At 48.1% G+C, this 19,684-nt stretch overlaps 1 protein-coding gene across 1 annotated transcript in view; it reads left to right on the forward strand.

The window, feature by feature from the left end:
- Positions 1-19,684, forward strand: part of Slit3 (slit guidance ligand 3) — a 568,801-nt gene that overhangs the window by 514,676 nt on the left and 34,441 nt on the right. Inside the window, exons 22-26 of the mRNA XM_027938651.3 lie at positions 1,822-1,893; positions 2,426-2,497; positions 8,958-9,029; positions 10,779-10,942; positions 13,510-13,634. Coding sequence (XP_027794452.3) covers positions 1,822-1,893; positions 2,426-2,497; positions 8,958-9,029; positions 10,779-10,942; positions 13,510-13,634 — 505 coding nt within the window. The remainder of the gene's footprint in view (positions 1-1,821; positions 1,894-2,425; positions 2,498-8,957; positions 9,030-10,778; positions 10,943-13,509; positions 13,635-19,684) is intronic.

Below are 19,684 nucleotides of genomic sequence, written 5' to 3' on the forward strand. Positions count from 1 at the left end.
CATGTTTCCAGGGGTAGCTCGGGAGCTGGCTGGAGGGTGGGGAGGGCGGGCAGGTTGACGCAGCATCGCCAGCCTTCCTCCCTGGAGGAGGAGCAGCCTGATCCCCCAAGACCGAACAGGGGGTACTGAAGAAACACAGGGCCTGGCTTCACGGGCCGTCTCAGCCACCCTCCTGCTTGGCTTGGGAAAGTGACAAGGCCGAGTAGAATTCCTGGGCCTCAGTCTCCAGCCTCTCTCCCGGGTGGAGCTGCGCTGAGGTTTGCCCAGAGCTTGAACTGGCATCTCCCCTTCCTCTTCCTTTAGTTCCCCAGGAGGTGCCCTCAGCCTGGGAGCCATCAGGGGCCCTGCTGGTTCCAAGTCTTCCAGTGGCAGGATCCCAGGCCCAGGCAAAGCCCAGGGAGCTAGGCCCCTGGGCTTGGTCCTCTTAGCTCCACGCCTTGCCCAGTGGGGCCAGATGGGCTCAGAGTAATCCTGTGGGCAAGTGTAATTGAGGGGTTCCAGAGCCACTCAGGAGAGCTGGGCAGCAGTGCAGGGGACAATCAGGGTTCTTCCAGAAAGAAAACACCAACCCTGGGAAAGAGAGGCCACTGTCATCAGCCTGGATTCCTGGATCCCCCTCACAGCAGCATCTAGACGAGGCGCTCTCAGCCTGGGGACTCTAGATGCAGGAGGCCAGGTCATTCACTGCTGTGGGCAGCTGCCGTGGATGTTGTGGGGGTGTCACAGCCCCCTCCCCTCCTGCCTTTTTTCCTCTGGCCTCTCCTAGGTGCCAGTAACGTTTCCCCAGTGGTGTTAACCAAAATTGTCTGCAAACACTGCCACATATCACGGGGAGAGCAAAAGGGTCCCCAGCTGAGAACCACTGCTCAATAGCAATGGTTGTGAACTTGAGGTTGGAGGGACCCCCTGAGTAGTAGTAGTTGTCATTGTTGTTTAGTACTGATGCTCAGGCCCACCCTGGAGCACTTAATCAGCATATCTGCACAGGAATCCCCGGCATCGGAGGATCTAAAAGCCCTACAGATCATCTAATGAGCAGCTCATGTGGCTACTGCTCTGGGTATTTATCCCCCAGGAGAAGCTGGAGGTTGTAGTTGGCAGAGAAGGAAACTAGCATGACTCCATTTCTCCTAAGAGAGAAGCTGGTACCATGGAGTGAATGAATGCTAGGAGGGAGGGAGGGTGAAGACGCTGTGGAAACAAGGGGATGAATCAAGGAAAAACTGTTCTAGACAAGAAGAGACTGTTACCACATGTGTTAGGTTTTGTTGGTAGAATGAAACAGATGGGTAGACTTGAAATTGAATGACTGACTAGCGGAAGGAAGGAAGGGAGGAAGGAAGGAAGGAAGGAATGGAGGGAGGGAAGGAAGAACAACAGCTGCTTGAATATAAATGAACACTTGTGAGATGAATGACTGGGATGGGGGTGAGTCGGTAGGTGGACATAAGGACTGAGGAGAGGGCGAGTGGATAAACAGGAGAGTGGGCAGGTGGGTAGAGGGTGAGTGAAGGAATGGAGGATGGATGGATGGATGGATGAGAGTGTGGGTAGGTGGTGAGTGGATGGATGGATGGGTGGATGGAGTGAATGGTAGGTGAATGAGTGGGTGGGTAGGTGTATGGACAGATGAATGGGGAAGTGGGTAGTTGAGCAGGTAGGTGGATAAATAAGTGGGTAGATGATAGGCCGGTGAGTGAGCTGGTGGGTGCGTGGTTAGGTAGATGGGCGGATGGACGGATGGTTGAAATGCATCCATGGGGCTGGCATCCATCAGAAGCAACCAACAGTAAACATGACCCTCTGTTTGACTTTTCCTAGTGACCTGAGTAACAACAGCATCGGCATGCTGACCAATTACACCTTCAGTAACATGTCTCACCTCTCCACTCTGTGAGTACAGTCTCCTCCTAACTAGCTCAGGGGTCTTGCAGTAGTGGGCATCTCTCCCCTCTTTCCCCTGGGTCCCAGGTTCTCTGCTCTTTCCATCCTCAGGGCTGAGGCAGTCCCTGCAAAGGGTAGACCTTAGTCAATGACAGGAAAATAATGTAGGTTGGAACTTTCTGTCTGGGCAGACAGAGGCGCCGGAGCCTGGTGACTCCGAGGATGGCTCCAGTAGAATGTCTTCTCTGATGGGGGAATTTCCTGTCCCAGGGGAAGACAGTGCCGGTGGAGGGCTGAGGATAAACTGGTTGGGGAGCCCCAGGCTGCTCTGGAGCCTGTAAGGAGCCCGGAACGCTGAAGCCAGGGCTCTCCCTGGGGCGGCCAAGGGGCTTCCCTACTCTTTACCGCTGGGATGCTTTTGTCAATGTATTCAAACCGGGATATTGAAGAAACAGTTCGCTTTGACTGTGCACCGTGTCAACAGTCCCCAGCAGATAGCAGAGAGTAGACCAGCCAACAGCTTCTATCTCCCTTCCCCCAGGATCCTGAGCTACAACCGGCTGAGGTGCATCCCCGTCCACGCCTTCAATGGGCTGAGGTCTCTCCGCGTGCTGTGAGTGCGGGCCAGTGAGGGCTTTTAGGGTGGGCACTGTGGGAAGCACGCCACACTCCCTGCCCCAGGCTCCCTGCTGCACGGCCACACCCCCACCCAGGACCGGTATTGGCTTAATGGGATAGAGAAAGTGAGAGTCACCCATTCCTGGGGTCCAAGCCCACTGGCATGTGTGGACCTTGAGCAAATCACCTGACCTCTTCGAGTCTCACTTATTTGTGTGTAGAACGGGATCAATGGCACTTCGTTGCAGAAACTATAATGTGCGGTTGAACTCTGCCCTGGAGCACTGAGCACTGTAGGGGACTTGAGCCCCACTGTAATGACCAGCCTGTCCACAAGTGTTCCTCTGCCTCCAGAACCATCACCCTCTGAAGGGGAACAAAATTCACACACCAGAGATCACAAGATGGGAGGTGGGGGCCCTGCTTCCATTCAGACAGCTGGCTCTTGGGGTATCTTGCTTCAAAAAACAAAGTTTGGAAAAATTACCAACTTTTCAATATAAGATTTCTCACACAAACTCTAACTTCCACTTTCTCTTGGAAAATTGAGACTCCTGGTCACACCAGGGCCCTGCCTCTGCATTCTACACTTTGGGCAACATTGGGCAGTCTGCAGCCAACACACCTGCCCACACCTTCCATCCACCTGGCCCTAGAGGGGGAATGGGAGCCCATCTGAAGCAGACGAGCTCCGCACAAAGGCTGGATGGCCATGGAGCTGCCCCCTGCTTCCCAGGCTCGGCTGTCCAGCCCTTGCTGTGTTTTCTCATCCATAAAATCAGACGATTGTGGGAACTGCCACACAGGTCTTTGGAGGACTTAATGAGATACCGTACGCAGCACTTAGTATAGCCCCAGCCTCTGTAAACACTTGATAAATATTCATTTGTTATTACTGTTCTCCGAGAGCTAGAGGAGGAGGGCTGCCCCCTATGCTACCCCAGCCCCATAGGCCCACTGTCACCTGGTTTGTGCATATTTCCGTCCTGCACTTTTTTGAAAGGCAGATGCTACAAATTGATCTATTGAATGTCACCCTTGAATGATGTCCTCATGAGCTGCCACAGTGCCGAGCTTGAGAGGATGGTGCCCATATCGTAGATGGGGAAACTGAGGCCCCATCAGGAAAGCCTCTGGCCAAAGCCCAGCACTTATGCATTTGTGCGTTCAGCCTCCTCCCTGGGAACCCCAAGGCTCTGCACAGGGCCCATGAACAGCACCCAACTAGCTGCCCTTTCCAGCGGCTCAGGCTGATGTGATTTATTGAGGCCCACGAAACACCCGTGTCAGCGACAACTCCCTCCACATGTCATCTGCACTGTTATTAAAAATCATTTCTCTGGGGGCAAAGAAGTGCCTGCTCTGATGGTGAGCAATCTGTTATTGTCACTTATTTATCATCTACCTGTCCTGGGGAGCTGGGGAATGGAAACATCAGCAGGGCCTTTTCCCTCTCCCCCGCTGGACACGGCCAGATGCGGGTGTGTCTCCCTGGCCAGGACAGAAGCTCCACCTTCCACCTCCCACTGACCCCTGCGATCCCAGGCCACTGTCTGCCATTGCAGTCCAACAGTTCTGTGCTTGGCTTTGCTTCCATGGGGTGGGACCTGCCTATTTTAAAGGGAGCTATGGACACATGTTCGTAATTAGAGTGGTTCTGGTTGGGACAACCCAGGGTAAGAGAGAGGAGACAGCATTTGCCTGTCCATCTGTCTGTTGGGGGGGGGGGGCAGTGAGCATTACCAGCCTGCCCAGGGGTTCCCTCTAACCAGCAGGGCTACTGTCATTAGCTCATCAGAAATCCCCAACAACATACAATGCGCTGGTGCTTGCTTCTTGAATTAAGATTTAGCATCATCATTTTAGAATTGCGAGATCTCAGGAATAAAAAGGGATCTTAGAGCCCCCCAATCCAACCATGCACCTCAGTGGGGAGCAACCATTTTCTGCATAAGGACCAATTCAGGGAAAATAAAAATGTTTATGAGCTATATTTTTTATATTTGTATCCTTTTCCCCAGTAATCACACACATAGGAATTTATGTTAAAGAATAATCCAACATGAGGGAAAAGTTCTATGCATTATGATCTTGGTTGCACTGTTATTTTTAAACTAAATTTTGAATATTACCCATAGGGGTCACAATGGGGAAATGTTTAAAGAAACTATGATACAACCAGCCAATGAAGTACAGTTAATTAAAGAGGTAGAGATGAAATCCAATTGCAGTGTGGGAAGGGTTAGCACAGCATTTACATGGAAGAAAGAACCCTAACTTTATAATAACTTGTGAACATTGATACCTATGAAGAAAAACTGAAGGGAAATAATTTTTTTAAAAAATCATTGATCACTAGCTGGTAATATAAAGTCATTTCTGTAAGAAGTGAGGCTAAGTTAAAAATGAATGAAGTCAGTAACATTTACAATTTACATAGTTTGGGAAAAGACAGGGTTTTCAAAATCGGGAATTGCACTATCTACAACTGTGTTCGAGCATCTCATATTCTCTCCTTATTTCTGTGGGATCTCATTATTTTGATTAAACTGTCAAAAGTTATCAGAGCTTGATGTCTGGCACGAGGAGCAGGATGAACATCAAAGGCCGAGAGAGCAGTAAGAGGCCTGGCGGGTGGGGGTGGGGGTGTAAATACATTTCAAAGAACGCATCAGGAAGGTGACCGTGACCGGAGCCCCAAGTATGAACCTCACAGGCTTTTCTCCGTCACTCCTAATCTAAAATTAGCTGGAAGAAAATATTCTTTTCATTGTTGTTCTTATTACTTATACTTGATATTAGAACGTGTTCGGGCATCTTACGCATATATGGAGTATAACTTCTCATTCTTCTGGTTGTGGGCGTTTTAGTTCTTCTTGGGGGATCTTTGCCCCACGCTGAGTCACATGCCTTGTGCGTGTGTGGTCCCTAGTGCTGGTCCCCCTCCCCAGCCACAGCAGGGCCACCTGGAGTCAGTTAGCACCCGGAAGTCTGCAGCAGAGTGTGCTCGTGAGGGCGCCCGTGGGACAGCATTTGTCATCCTAGATTTATCTCCTGGTCCCTGGAGTGAGATGGCGCCGTTCACACCCATGCTGCTCTGTGGACTGCAGGAACCCCCACGGCAGCTCTGGAGAGGGCCCACTGGCTTTTTGCTTGATTGCCTTCTGGATAAAGTGCCCACCCCCTTACCAGGCAACAGCATTTCACTTTTGGCCAGCTGTGGAACATCAGGAAATGCCCTCCTCCTAGGGCAGAGGAAGTGGGGGGTGCAGTTTTGGGGGGATAGTAAGTGAATTTTATTAAGGGAGAGAGTGAGCCCATAGAATAGACAGTGGCCTGCGGCAAAGTTCCTCTGGGGTCTTAGAATGGTGATAGATTTTCAGTCTCCCCCTCTGTGATAGAACTCTAATCTTCCAGGACCTATGAAATGTAGGAATATGGAGATGATTTTGTTTCTGTTTGCGGGATATGGTCTTTAGATCAATAGGGGAATCTCAGGGAAAGTCCTTTCCTGTGCCTCGGGAAAGAAAGGATCGAGAGAAAGTGGGGCTGACCAGGGGGATGTCAGCAAGAACTGGAGACTGCTCCTCAGCTCCAGCATGTCAGAGCACCATATTTGGGGGTATCCATTTCAGGGTCCCTGCACCCCACTGAGGTCATGCTAAACTTCTAACTGCACTCACTGTGACTCTGACTCACCAGACCCAATGGTGGCAGGAGCGCAAAGCTCTTGAAGTGAGAGCCGGGGAAGGTGATTCCCAATGGACCAGAGGGGAGCCGCTACAGAAAAGAGGGGTCGGTGCTAAGCAACCTGCACCCCCCAAAGGACATCTACCGTTACAGGTAGATTCCAAGACTGCCTTCATTTTAGAGATGAGAAAACTGAGCACCAAAAGCCAGAACGAGAGGAAGGACTCAAACCCAGGCCACCTCAAACCCAGGCCACCTGACTCGGAGCCTAACCTCTTAATCCCTGGAAGTGGCCTCACCTGCTCAGAAGAGAATCCACTGACTCCAGCCCACATTTAGGACGAGGACAGGTCCTGCCACTATCAGACAAACTGTGAACATCCGAGGATCCAGACAGCAAGGTTCCAACAGCCCAGCGCTGACACGGGTGGTTAGGTCCTGATGTTGCACTACCAATGCCACCGTGTGCATCCCAAGTGTGCCTTTACATCCCCTAGTAGTCAGGAGGGGAGCAAAGATGAGCCATCGGGGGTTCTGAGAGGGGCTGGCCAGCCTCTGTTCCTGCAGGTGTCAGGGAGAGGAAGGCGGAGGCACCCAGTGCTTCCTGGCAAGCGCGTCACCCACCTCTCCAGCACCTTTTATGATGGGGTCTGACATGCTAGAGACCGTCTTTGGGGGCCAATCTGGGAGTGAGAACCTGAGGTGGAGGCAGATTTCTTTAGAGTTGTCCCAGTAAAATGCAGCCCATTTCTCCGTAGGTACAGAGATCTCAGTGGCCCCCCTCACAGTAAGTGGGTGTGTGGCTTGTGGGTGTCACCATGCTCAAACTGCCTTTAGGTTATCTGGTAATTTTAAAGTAGAGCTTCATGCCTCTAGGGGCCCAGGCCCCTTCCAGAAACGATTAGTAATGGGGCTGAGTGCATTTGCAAAACAGCAAGGCACAGTAAAGCCATCCAAGTCAATAGCTGGCAGGCGCTGAGGTTTGTAACCAAGCTCATGGATTAGAGATGAAATGACACCATAAGTGTGTTCAGAAGTGCCCGGGCTGCTTCTCACCCACAGAGGTGAGAAGCTGCAGGAGCACCCTTCAGAGGACTGTTGACTATCTCCTGACCAACGTACGGCCCAAGAGTCTGGGACTGCTTCCCACCCCATCCCACCCCAGAGAGTCTGACCTGGAACTGTAGGGGAAGGAGTTGGCCATGGTGAGGATGCCAACCAAGCACAACTATGAGGAGGAGGAGGAGAGGAGGGCCAGGAGACATGGCTCCAGCTCATGCTTAGTATGTTCACAGCCTGGGTTTGATATCCAGTGCCCAAAGGAAAAGAGAGGAGATTTGGGAAGAGGAAGAGGGAAATGAATCCCTTGCCCTGATGTAATAGGGGGAAGTTCTCTGAACCTTCACCCTTGAAGGGTCCCTGGAACAGCATCAGCTGCACACCAGGGAACATGTCAGAAATGTAGGACCTCAGGTCCACCCAGACCCACAGAATCTGTGTCTCTGCCAATGAGGCTCAGAGATCTGTGTGTTTTCTAGCGTCAATTCTCCTGCAGTGTGAGGTCAATGCTCACCCCATGGGAGATCCCTGTTCTATATTAAATATAATTAAGTTACCATCTCAGTTTCAGTTGAAGACCCAGGGCAGTCTAACTTCAGCAGAAAGCAAAACAAAAGAGCGGTTCCATGAGTTACTGCTTACATTTACGCTGTCAGCGCTAACCTTGTCTCTGTTTCACTAGGACTCCTGCCTGCACTCACGTTGTTAGTCCTTCCCTTAACAGTGCGTTATCACCAGCACACCCAATGGGGCCATCAGTCAGTAAAGAAGCTTCTGAGTCTCTAGGACTTAGCACCTTGTATTTCATAGACCAGACCCCAAAGTGAGTCATCGATTTAGGGGTTTTTTAATTAGGCTTTTTTTAAAATGCTGCTGGTGATAAATTTTTTGGTTGGGTATATAGTCCTGAATTGTAGATTGGCTCTTGTTCCTGGAGCACAGAACAGTTTCATTCCACGTTTTCATGGACCTGTCTGTCCTCCAGGCACTGGCAGAGGCTCAGTATCCACCACTTTGCAAAAAAGAATAGCTCACACCACCTACACTCCCAAGAGTGGCTGCAGATACCCAACAGGTTGCCCAGCCCCCTGGACTTGCTGTCAGAAGATGCACTCATATGTGCCAAGTGCCAGGCTCATGTATGTGTGTCTGGAGTGCTAGGCTTTCTCTGCATGGAATAACACCTGCACTGCTACCTCCGTGGCAAATCTCATTTATTTCATTCCCATTTTACAGTAGGAAAGGGAGACTCAGAGAAGGTGAGCTGCTTTGCCCACAGTCACACAGCTGGAAAGTGGTAGAGTCAGGTTCTGAAGGCAAGAAACCTGGCCCCAGAAATTATGGTCTGAGGCATAGTTAAGAACATCATCTCTGAGTTTCCAAGGGCTTCTGTGTGTAGATACGCCTCTCCACTTTTAAGGTGTGAAAATGGAGACCCAGAGAATAATTTACCTCATGTTCCACCTCCAAAATGGACTGATTTCTGATTCCCTCCCAGTTCTATCCCATTGAAAAGTGCACCCTCTTCCTCCCCAAATACTCTGCCCTCCATCCCTGCTGCTGAGCTGGGCAGAGGAACAGCCACTCAACCTGCAGCAAGAGCACCAGCTGTTGCTGCAAGCAGTGACACTCTGGGAACTACTGACAGGTGGCTGGGTTCAAACTGTCACTGAGTGTAACCCTCTGACCTGTCCCTTCCATCTCAGGACCCTCCATGGCAACGATATTTCCACTGTTCCTGAAGGCTCCTTCAATGACCTGACATCCCTTTCCCACCTGTAAGTAGCCCCTTTCTCTCCAGCCTGCATTCACTGGAAACGCAAGCTCATAATGTGCGACATCATCACAATATCATTACAGCTAGCTTCTGGAATATATCCATTCCATACACACAGTCATCCCTCCACATCTGCAGGGGACTCGTTCCAGGAGCCCCTGCAGAGACCAAAATCTGAAGATGCCCAGGTCCCTTATATGAAATGCAGAGTATTTGCAAAGAACCCATGCACACATCCTCCTGCATATTTTAATGCATCTCTAGATTGCTTCTAATCCTTAATAAAGTGCAACTGCTATGTTATTAGTTGTTGTCCTGTATTCGGTGAGGGAATAATGACAGGAAAACAGGATGTGTTCAGCACAGATGCGATTGTTTTCCATTATTTTTGATGCACACTTGGTTGAATCTGCAGATGTGGAACCCGAGGATTCGGAAGGCTGACTAATTTATTTTCTGACAACGTATCCATACTGTCTACGTTGTCTTTTTCTTTGCTGCCAATGCCTTCAAAGGCATCATCGATTCTGTAAACAATGTAAGAAGAACTGCCAGAAAATGTTTACTATATGCTAAACACTTTGGATGAATTATCTAACTCATTTCTTATTATGGAGGCAATTTTAACCCTTTCTACATGATACAATTGAAACTTAGAGGGTTTAAAGAATTTGTCCAGGAGTGACACAGTCAGTAAGCAGCAGAGGCTCAGCACAGCTCAAGGATTACCTGGACTGCAAAGTGCGCATTCTCAACCGTCCCACATTCTGGATCAGGTCCTCCTGTCCTACTTCATGCAAGGAAACTGAGGTCCATAAACACAAAGTGGCTAGGTGGAAATCACCTAGCAGTTCAAGGAGGCTTTGGCCTAGAATTCAACTTCCCTGACTTCCAGGCCAGGGCCCTCTTCCCTAGATCAGGCACCTCTATTATTTTGTTGGTGTTTGGTTATCTTACTACAATCCTCTGTCCATGAATATGTTTGAGTTTGTACTCCTCCTATATGTTTATTTGATTATTTTCATATTTTGTGTGCATACAAAGTGATACTAAGGTATTATGTATGCATATTTTAAAACATTCGAAGTAGAAATGGTTAAGGATGGGTTTTTGTTTTTGTTTTTGTAGATGGACAGAGTTGGCTTTATTTTGTTTATTTTATGTGGTGCTAAGGATAGAACCCAGTGCCTCACACATGCTAGGCAAGTGCTTTGCCACTGAGCTACAGCCCCAGCCCAGATGGGATTTTTTTTTTTTTAAAGTTCTAGTATTTTCTTCCTGGGACTACTTTGGAGATTTCCACACTGAACTGTGCCCTCCTCTCTGATCTTCAATCTGAGTGGTCTGAAGCTGCTTCCAAACTTCTGGGTCTCAGAAACTTCTTTACAGAATACATCTCCCAAAGGGCCCTTGAGTAGGGACAGGAGCCAGATAATGATGTGGCCAACATTCCAGAAAGCTTCTAGGGGAGCCAGGGTTGGAGTTGAGTTGAGGATACAATTTTACCAGGGTAGTGAGAGCAATGTCTCAAAAGTGGGAGGGGGAACAGGTAGGCATTGGCATATGCTCAGGATTGGAAATACACTCAAGATACTAGCTTTGCTCCAAAAGAGAAACTTCTCCACCTGTTTCCATGTCAGACACCCCAATCGACCAAAGTCAGAAAATCCTGCTTTTCCAGGCAGCCAAGGATATGGAGCCTATGGACCAGGCTGGACAGGGGGCCCTAACTTCCTGTTCTGCCTCCCAGGGCACTGGGAACCAACCCACTGCACTGTGACTGCAATCTGCGCTGGTTGTCAGAATGGGTGAAGGCAGGGTACAAGGAACCTGGCATCGCCCGCTGCAGCAGCCCCGAGCCCATGGCCGACAGACTCCTGCTCACCACCCCCACCCATCGGTTCCAGTGCAAAGGTAGGTGCTGCCCACCTATTCACTTTCCTGCCCCTTGTGGGGTGGGTTCTCTCCTCCAACAGCCCATCAGAGCTGGGCATCTCAACAGATGTGACTTCTAAAATCATTACCCTATCTCTCCCATGGGCCAAACAGAGACTCAGATGCTAAAATTAATGTGGAATCACATCTCATTTTGTCATTCTCCCCACCAAAGCCCTCTGCTGTCTTCCCGCCATCACACCGGTGCTGGCAAGTGAACCCAGGGCATCAGGCACCTCAGCACACACTGTCACGCCACTACACTCCCAGACTCTGCTGCTGCGTTTACAGCCATCAGTCCCTAGCATTCCTGGGGATTGGTTCCAGGTCCCCCACAGATACCAAAATACAAGGACACTCTCCTATATAAAACAGTATCATATCTGCACATACGCACACCTGCTGTGTCCTTTGAACCATCTCTAGATTACTTATGATACCCAATACAACGAAAATGCTATGTAGAAAGTAGTTGTATTATATTGTTTAGGGAATAATGAATCCCAAAAGAAGTCTGTTCATGTTTAGTATAGACACAATTCTTTTCTGAACATTTTTCTATCTGTGGTTAGTTTAATCTGGATGCAGAATCTGCAGATGTGATATGAACACAGAGAGCCAACTGTACTTCCTCATTGACTTCTTCCTGCACATATTTTTCCAGAGTTGAGAACCCTTTTAACCCGCCTATCCCCTTTAGCCTGCACTGTCTACCTACCATCATTAGCATTTTCCCATTCACTGCAGCAAATTTTGTGTACATGTGATTTTTACTGATTGTATCATTATCAGGATAACAAACTACTGAGTTCTTTACTTTGTAACTGATGCTATTTTAAGCACTTTTAGAATATTATTTTAATTCTCACTTTTCATGTATCAAGTTATGTAATTCTGTAAAACTTCTATGAGACAAATATTAATATTATCTTCATTTTTAAAAAGTGAGAAAGCTAAGACTCAAAGAGGTTACTTTAACTGAACCCAGGCCTGGGCCTGCTAGGCAAGGGCTCCATTGCTGAGCTGCATCCCAGCCCCAATGACCTCTAAAGAACACACAGGTGGGATTCCAGGTCCTTCTGTTTCCAGAATGCATGCTCTTGATGACCTCGCTGGATGTAATTTTCCACTACTACTTAGCCAGCTTAAAATCTTTAGAGTGTTTTCATTTCTTTTTCTTACCATGGATGCATAAAGTCTTTCTCTATGTGAAATTACGTTCTTAGACGACATTCACAGAATGGAAATTACTGAGTCAAAGTACATGATCTTCACACATGTTGCCAAAGTGATTCCATAAAGGATTATAACCAACTCCCAGTAGCACCCTCTGAGGGACTCTTGCATTAGGTGCTCTTATTATTTTATCTTATTTTGCAGTCATAGCTAATATAAAATAAAAAAAACAATCATATCTCCTTTTATTTTAATTATTGTGGATTCTGAATTTTGTCTCAAAAATTTACTTTCCATTTACATTTCACATTTGTCTGTTCGTGTCCTTTGCTCATCTCTTAGAATCTGAAGGTTTATATACAGATATACTTTATTGCCCTCAAAACAAAACAACAACAACAACAACAACAAAACACTGTGTCCCATCCTTCTGCTAAAAGCCGGGGGTGGGGGGAATGTTGACTTAAAGCTAATTTTAATTTTCTACCTCCAGCTTCCCAGACATCTGATCTGACACTAAAAGATCCAAATAACTCTAGAATAGCATTTCTCCATCTTGGCTGCGCAGGTTGGAATCACCTGAGGAGCTTTAAAAATAGAAGGCTCTCAGTCAGGCCCTTCTGTTCATCCATCAGGAAGGGCCACTTCCTGGAGCTAGTCTCCACCCATGTCCAGGTTGAGGACTGTCAGCCCCACGATCATTTAAAGTCCTGTCATTAAGTAAGTCCTGTGTATCCAGGGCTCATGCTCAAAGCTGGCTGCAGCAGCAGGACACTGTCCCCTTTACAAAGCCCTGTATGAGGACCATGCGCTCTTCCAGCCCCTACCGCTAAAGCAGGGATAGTTGGAACTGCCATGGATGCAAGTGTCCCCGAGCACAGTGCCAACACATTGCTGTGTCCGTGGGGCCATCTGTTTCTAACCTGTAGGGTTTTGCAGGGAGGACTTCCTATGCATGCCTTTGGCATACGCATCCCTCCGGAGCCTGGCACTGACTGTTCCATGGGAAGGGTGTTTGAGGGTGAAGAAGTGAGAGCCCAAATGTAGTCTAGGTCCAGGGCTCCCTGGAATATGAAGATACACAGGGGGCTTCTAATTACAGTGCCTTGTTTGCAGATTAGCACCCAAATCGGATCAGGCTAATTACAGTAATTGATTTGACTGCAGAAATGCTTCTGTCTGATGTCCCGCTGTGATTTTTCTCACTGGACAATGGTTAAATTAATGTGACTCTAGCCAGGATGGTTGTGCTGGCTGGAGAGAACCAGCTGCCCCGGGCATGGAGATGGAGAGGAACCAGAACTGAGGGAAAGGGAGGTGTGGCAGTGAGCCCGCTCAGAGCTGCCACCAACGCTGGTTTTGCTACCCAGGTCCAGTGGATATCAACATTGCGGCCAAGTGCAATGCCTGCCTCTCCAGCCCATGCAAGAACAATGGCACATGCAGTCAGGACCCTGTGGAGCAGTACCGCTGCACCTGCCCCTACAGCTACAAGGTACGACAGGTGCCCCACCCACCCCAGTCGCCACCATTCACACCCCAGGCTCCTCCTCTGTCTTGGACCCAGGATGGTGCACCATGCTGGCTGACCCTATCCAAAGTGTCATTTCCTAGAACTTTCCTATTCTCAGAACTGGCAAAGGCTGCCAGGTCTTGTCACACTGTGCCAAATAGGACCCCTTATAGTCTTGAGACAGATGCTCTGAGATATGGGGGAAATGTTGCATTTGTATTTTCTTTGTGAAACATGGGGAAATGACATCTCAAGAGAGTTCAAGTGCTTCCAAGTAAAGGCACGCCTTGAACCCACTGAGTCCCTTTCCAAGGGATTTCCAGAACCTTCTTTCCCCATCAACCCCCCCCCAGTCCTGCCCTAAAAGTGTTGATTTCAGATTGATGAGGATACAGAGATAGGGGTTAAAAGGCCTGGGGGCTGCCAAGCCCATCCACATTGCTGGCAAACTTGGGGGGGCCTACAGAAGTGAGACCCAGTTCTCCCTTTTGTCCTCCCCAGAAATCCAGGCCAATTCCAAGATAGTCCTTTCCTCCCTCTTCTCACAGCACTGCCCAGGAGATGTCACCCTGCTCCCTGCTGACATCCAGAGAGGACAGACTGTGTGTCAAGCTCTCTGCATGGCATCTTGCTCATCTCTTCTTTTTAAACACTCCCAGTGAACCTATGAAAAAATCATTAATTCCCATTTTTCTGATGTGGAAACCAGGCCTACAACTGTTGACAGGGTTTGACTTGATTTCCCAAAGCTTAGAGGTGACAGGATTAAGACCCAGGTCTACAGGATTCCAGAGTCAAAGTGTCAGGGGGGTCGGCAGAGCTGTGGCTCCACCCTCCCCTGCAGAACTTCCCAGATTTCAGCCTTCAGGGCACTAATCTGAATGCTCTGGACACACCACGAGTCCAAGACAGCCCCACAATCCATCCAGTGCTCACCCCTGGTATAGGCTGAGTGACAGGTGACTGCCATAGCCACATCTCCATCCCCAGAGGGATTGTGCGTGTGTAGTGACAAGCTGAAGAGCAGACTTCAGGTGGGGAAAGGGAAACTGGGAGATTTCTCAATGGTAGCTGTGCTTCTAGCAGACAGTGTCAGAGTGCCACCTATGGGCCTGGGACAAGACAGGTCAAGGATTCTCTTTGAAGCCATAGGTCCCCAAGGCCTCAAGCTCACCAGAGTCTCAGACCTGTGCATTCTACACCCATACAGTTACTAGCAGGGGAAGAACAGAGATTGAGAGGGGGCCATGCTTCCCCTGAACCTCCCTGTGTGGGTTCAGTGGACAAAACTCAAGCTGTGTATTCACACTGAGAAGCATGTGTGGGTTCCAGTTTTTGAAATTTACTAGCTGTGCGGTAATGGCCAATGACTTAGCCTTGGCTCTCCCATCTGTACACCAGACCACCCCCCAATCATGCGGGAATAAAGGGTACAATAATGTACTTGGTGCACCCATGACAGGATCTGGCCTTCAATCTGCACTGATTTTTACTTCTTCCCTTGCATGCAACTCCCTCATACCAGCTGTGAGAGGGGCCATCAGAATAGGTGGTTCCATGCTGGTTCAACAGATTATCAATCTGTGACACTGAATAGTCAATGACTTTTGATGGTTCTCCTGGAACTGAGACGTGTATTTATGATCTTCTAGTTCCATGCATGTCTAGTTCTCTTTGTTTCCTTTGTTTGGTGCTGGGGATAGAACCCAGGGGCTCAGACATGCTAGGAAAGCACTCTAGCACTGAGCTACATGCCCAGTCCTTGTGTAGTTCTCTAATTATTAACTAAAGACCAGGCCCTCAACTAGGCCTTAAGCATTTATTCCCTCCTCTAATTTTTATAATCACCTTCAGAGTTGGAGGTCATCATCCTTATTTTAAAGATTAGATGAACACCCATGCTAATCTGGCTTCCCTCTCTTTGAACTTGGCCTGAATCTGAAAGTCCACACTACACTTTTCCTCTGACCATAGTCTGACCATTCACATCAGAGGAAAGAGTTCATCTACAGGGCCACAGAGGGATAATGCCAGGTTTTTTTTTTTTTTTTTAACTTTATTCACAAGACTCTGGACATCTTATAGATTTCAAAAGAATCTGAACAGAGATTTTGACTTTTAGGAACCTTTGAGCTCAGGCAGGTCGGGGTTACATAATGGGGATGATTATGATGGTGTGAGTAATGGTGATGATAATGATGAAAGGAATGATGGTGATGGTGTATAACAATGGTGCTGATGTTGACGATGATGATAGTGATGATCGCAATGGCATTGGTAATGGTGATAGTGATGATCATGATGGCAATGATGATAGTGATGTTGGTGCTGGTAAGGATGGTAATGATGATAGTGATGATAATGGTGATGGCGATAATGATGGTGATGATGAAGATTATCATAGTGATGGTGATGGTTATGGTAATGGTGATGGTGATGACAATGGTGATGGTGACAATAACGATGGGGGTAATAATCATGATGGTTATGATTTTGGTTATGAAGGTGATGATAATGGCAATGATTATAGTGATGGTGGTGACAATAATGATGGGGGTAATAATGATGATCATGAGGATGGTGATAGTGATGGCAATAGTGATAACAATGGTGATGGTGATGGTGATGGTGGTGGTGGTGACAATGGAGGTGGTGGTAGTGATGATGCTGATGCTGATCATATGGTGATGGTGAGGATGATAGTGATGACTGTGGCAATGTACATGGGGATGACAAAAATGTTGACTATCACAACAACATAGTCAGTATTAGAGCCATCACTGTTGAGTGCCTACTGTGTACTGACAGCACACTAAACTAGCTACACCACCTTGCATACCTTTCATCAAAGCCTTGGGACACAGTTCCTAATAAATGACCCTTACTTTACAGTTGAAGGAACAGAACATAGCAGTGAGGGTGTTGGGATTCAGGCTCAGAGCCAAGTAACTGCAGAACCCATGCTCTTGGCCACTCCATGCACTGCCCATCAGTAAGTTCAGCAATTGCAACACTGAGGGTGACAGTCCCTGGCCATTGAGAACCTGTCTGAATCTTTAGGGTAGAGAAAAACAGAACACAGAATACAGTGGTAGAAAGAACCCCATGTGGAAGGAACCCCGAGAGCCTGTGTCCCCCTGGCTGCAGGGCACTCCTGCTCGTCTCCTTGCCTCAGTTTCCTCCAATGTAAAGTGGAGCAGTTTGAGCCAAAGGGGCCATTTCATGGTGCATCTGACTCCCTGGGTAAGTTCATTTCACCTGCTCTCCTTCTTGATGGGTTGAAGCCCACTCAAGGGAAACAAATGAAAGAGTAGTTTTGGATACATCACTAAGCTGACCACAGTCCCTTGTCACCCACAAAATCAAGCTCAAGGCCAAGACATTTACTCAGATATCTCAGTTTCTCATTTGACCAGCTGCATGACTTTGGGAAGTCCCAATGTTCCAAAAGCACAGCAAACCTGGTGCAGGAGCACACACCTATAATCCAGTAGTTCAGGAGGCTGAGGAAGGAGGATCGCAAGTTTGAGGCCAGCCTCAGCAACTTAGTGAGAACCTGTCTCAAAATTTAAAAATAAAAAGAGTTGAGGGTATAGTTCAGTGGTAGAGCACCCATGGGTTCAATCCCCAGTGCCATAAAAAAAAGAGGCCTTAGCAGGCACTGTTTATCATCTGATCTGCTGGCAGCTTTGTTAACCTACGAGAACACCAGGCCTTTGTGAAGCAGTCTCAGGATGTCACCTCCTACACTGCTCTTAATCGGCCTGCGAAATAAGTTTTTATCCTCTTTTGATACGTGAAGAATCTAAGGTTTGTAAAAACCTAAGAACTTATCCAGGCCCCCACACCTGGGAAGTGTGTGAGCTAAAATCAGAACCAGCTACCTCTTGCAGGAAGGTCTACACCCCTACTCATCACTAGCCACTGATTCTCACCATGCCTCACTTTCCTACTGGTAAAGGGGAATACTCATGCTCACCAGCTGAGCATGGTATGGATGTCGTCAAGATGGAAAAGCATCACATTTGCACTTGCCTACCTCAGTGAGAGCATTCAGTAGACATTTCCCACAAGGTGGCTATCTTGCCACTATTCTAGGATTTGGGACATAAAATGTATTTCTCAGCCATTCAGCTTTCTACACACGTTCAATGTCTCAGAGCAGTACTTCTCAAACTTCAGTATTGTCAAGAGTCACCTGGAGATTTTGTTAAAATGCAGGCTTTGGTTCATGAGACATAAAGTCGGGCCTCAGACTGCATTTTTAACAAGCTCCATGGAATGCCAACGCTGCCAGTCCAAGGACCACACTTTGAGTAGCAAGGTTTTAGAACAGCCCTCCCAGCCCCATCTCAGAAAGAGCTTTCCAGTAAGGATAGATGTTTCCAGTCTCTTTAAAAGAAAGCCAGTATCCTCAGTCATGTCCTTTACACACACACACACACACACACACACACACACACACACACACACTGAGGAGTAGAAAGTGAGGAAGGACCAAGGAGCATCACATATCTGGAGGATTTGAACAAAATGCAGCTGAGAAGAATTGAAGACTAATTAGCCAGGCCTTGGCAATGGTGATTATTTCTCTAGTCACTGAAATTCCCACCTCCAGGCTCAATTACTGTGTCATCGGGTACCAGGATCTGCCCCCTAGATTCCCATGCTCAGCATAGAAGACTAGAGGAGACAGGTATCCCAACCTCCACCCCCATCCCCACCCTGAGGGGAATATTCCACCTGGAGTAGATGCTACTTGCAAGGTTGGACCAGGCAGGGGCTTAGGAGGCCCTGCCCAAAGCTTCTCAAGGTTCTCCTTGCCTGCAAGTCCATCTACCCTGCTGCCGACCCTATACATACCCCCCAAGCTATTTAACACCAATCGGGGACCCTAAAAGGTATTTTAATCACCCACATGCCACCCTGCCTCAGACCCCAGTCTTTTGTCATCCCCGCTGTTACTATGAGCTGCCATTACATGCTTACAGCTATGTGATTTCTAAACAAGTTACTCCCCTGGGGTAGGTAGAGACTGAGTGTCCCTTATCTGAAATGCTTGGGACCAAAGATTTCAGATTTGTTCCAATTTTGGAATATTTACATATACATACTGAGCTACCTTAGGGATGGGACCTAAGTCTACAATGCAGTTCATCTCTGTTTCATATTCACCTCATACACATAGCCTGTAACTTTATTTGGCATTTTTTCTGCACCTGCATTTTGACCGTGACCCATCACCGACATCAGGTGTGGACATTTTCACTTATGACATCATGCCAGTCCCTAAAGGTTCAGATTTGGGAGCATTCTGGATTTTGGATGTTTTAATTTAGGATACTTAACTATTGTTCTCATTTCACAGAAAATGGAAAGAGGCTCAGGGAGAATTTCCTCCAGGCAAAACAGCAGCCAACCTAGATTCATGCTCTGATCCACTACATTCCATTTCCTGGGTTTTAAGAGGGTCAAGATCAGTGGTCCAGCACAGAGGCCCAGCACTGGCTTTGGGCTCAGCTGCCGCTTCTATTTCCAACTGTGCAGTCTTGAACCTATTACCTCAGTTCCCAAGACTGTCTTCCCTGTCTGTAAAAATGTGTGTAATAACACTGATACCGATCTGGGAGGGTTCTTGTGAACATGAATATAAAACGCTTAGCATAAGACCTGGAACAGAAAGTGTGCTCCATAATGTGAGGGAAGATTATCATCACAGTTTCTATTCCCACTCTGACTGAGGGCCCTGGGTCACTGTAGCTTAGGATGAACCCAGATGACACCCCAAACTGCACTAGCCTTCCCCTCTAAGACTGACAGCCCTCTAACTGTGGTGGGGGCATGAAATGGTTTAAGAACCAGCCAGCCATGGCCAGCTGCTGGAGTGGCAGCAGCCCTGAGAGAGCAGGAGGATGCATTTCAGAGTCCTCAGCGGAGGCTGCCCTGGGCAGGCTCAATTGGCAGTGACCACACACCAGGAAGCCCCAGTCCCATTCCATGACAGGCACTGGCAGCAGCAGAAAGGAAAGAGG

The sequence above is a fragment of the Marmota flaviventris genome, chromosome 5, assembly GCF_047511675.1.
Source record: "Marmota flaviventris isolate mMarFla1 chromosome 5, mMarFla1.hap1, whole genome shotgun sequence".
In the NCBI taxonomy this organism is placed as follows: domain Eukaryota; kingdom Metazoa; phylum Chordata; class Mammalia; order Rodentia; family Sciuridae; genus Marmota; species Marmota flaviventris.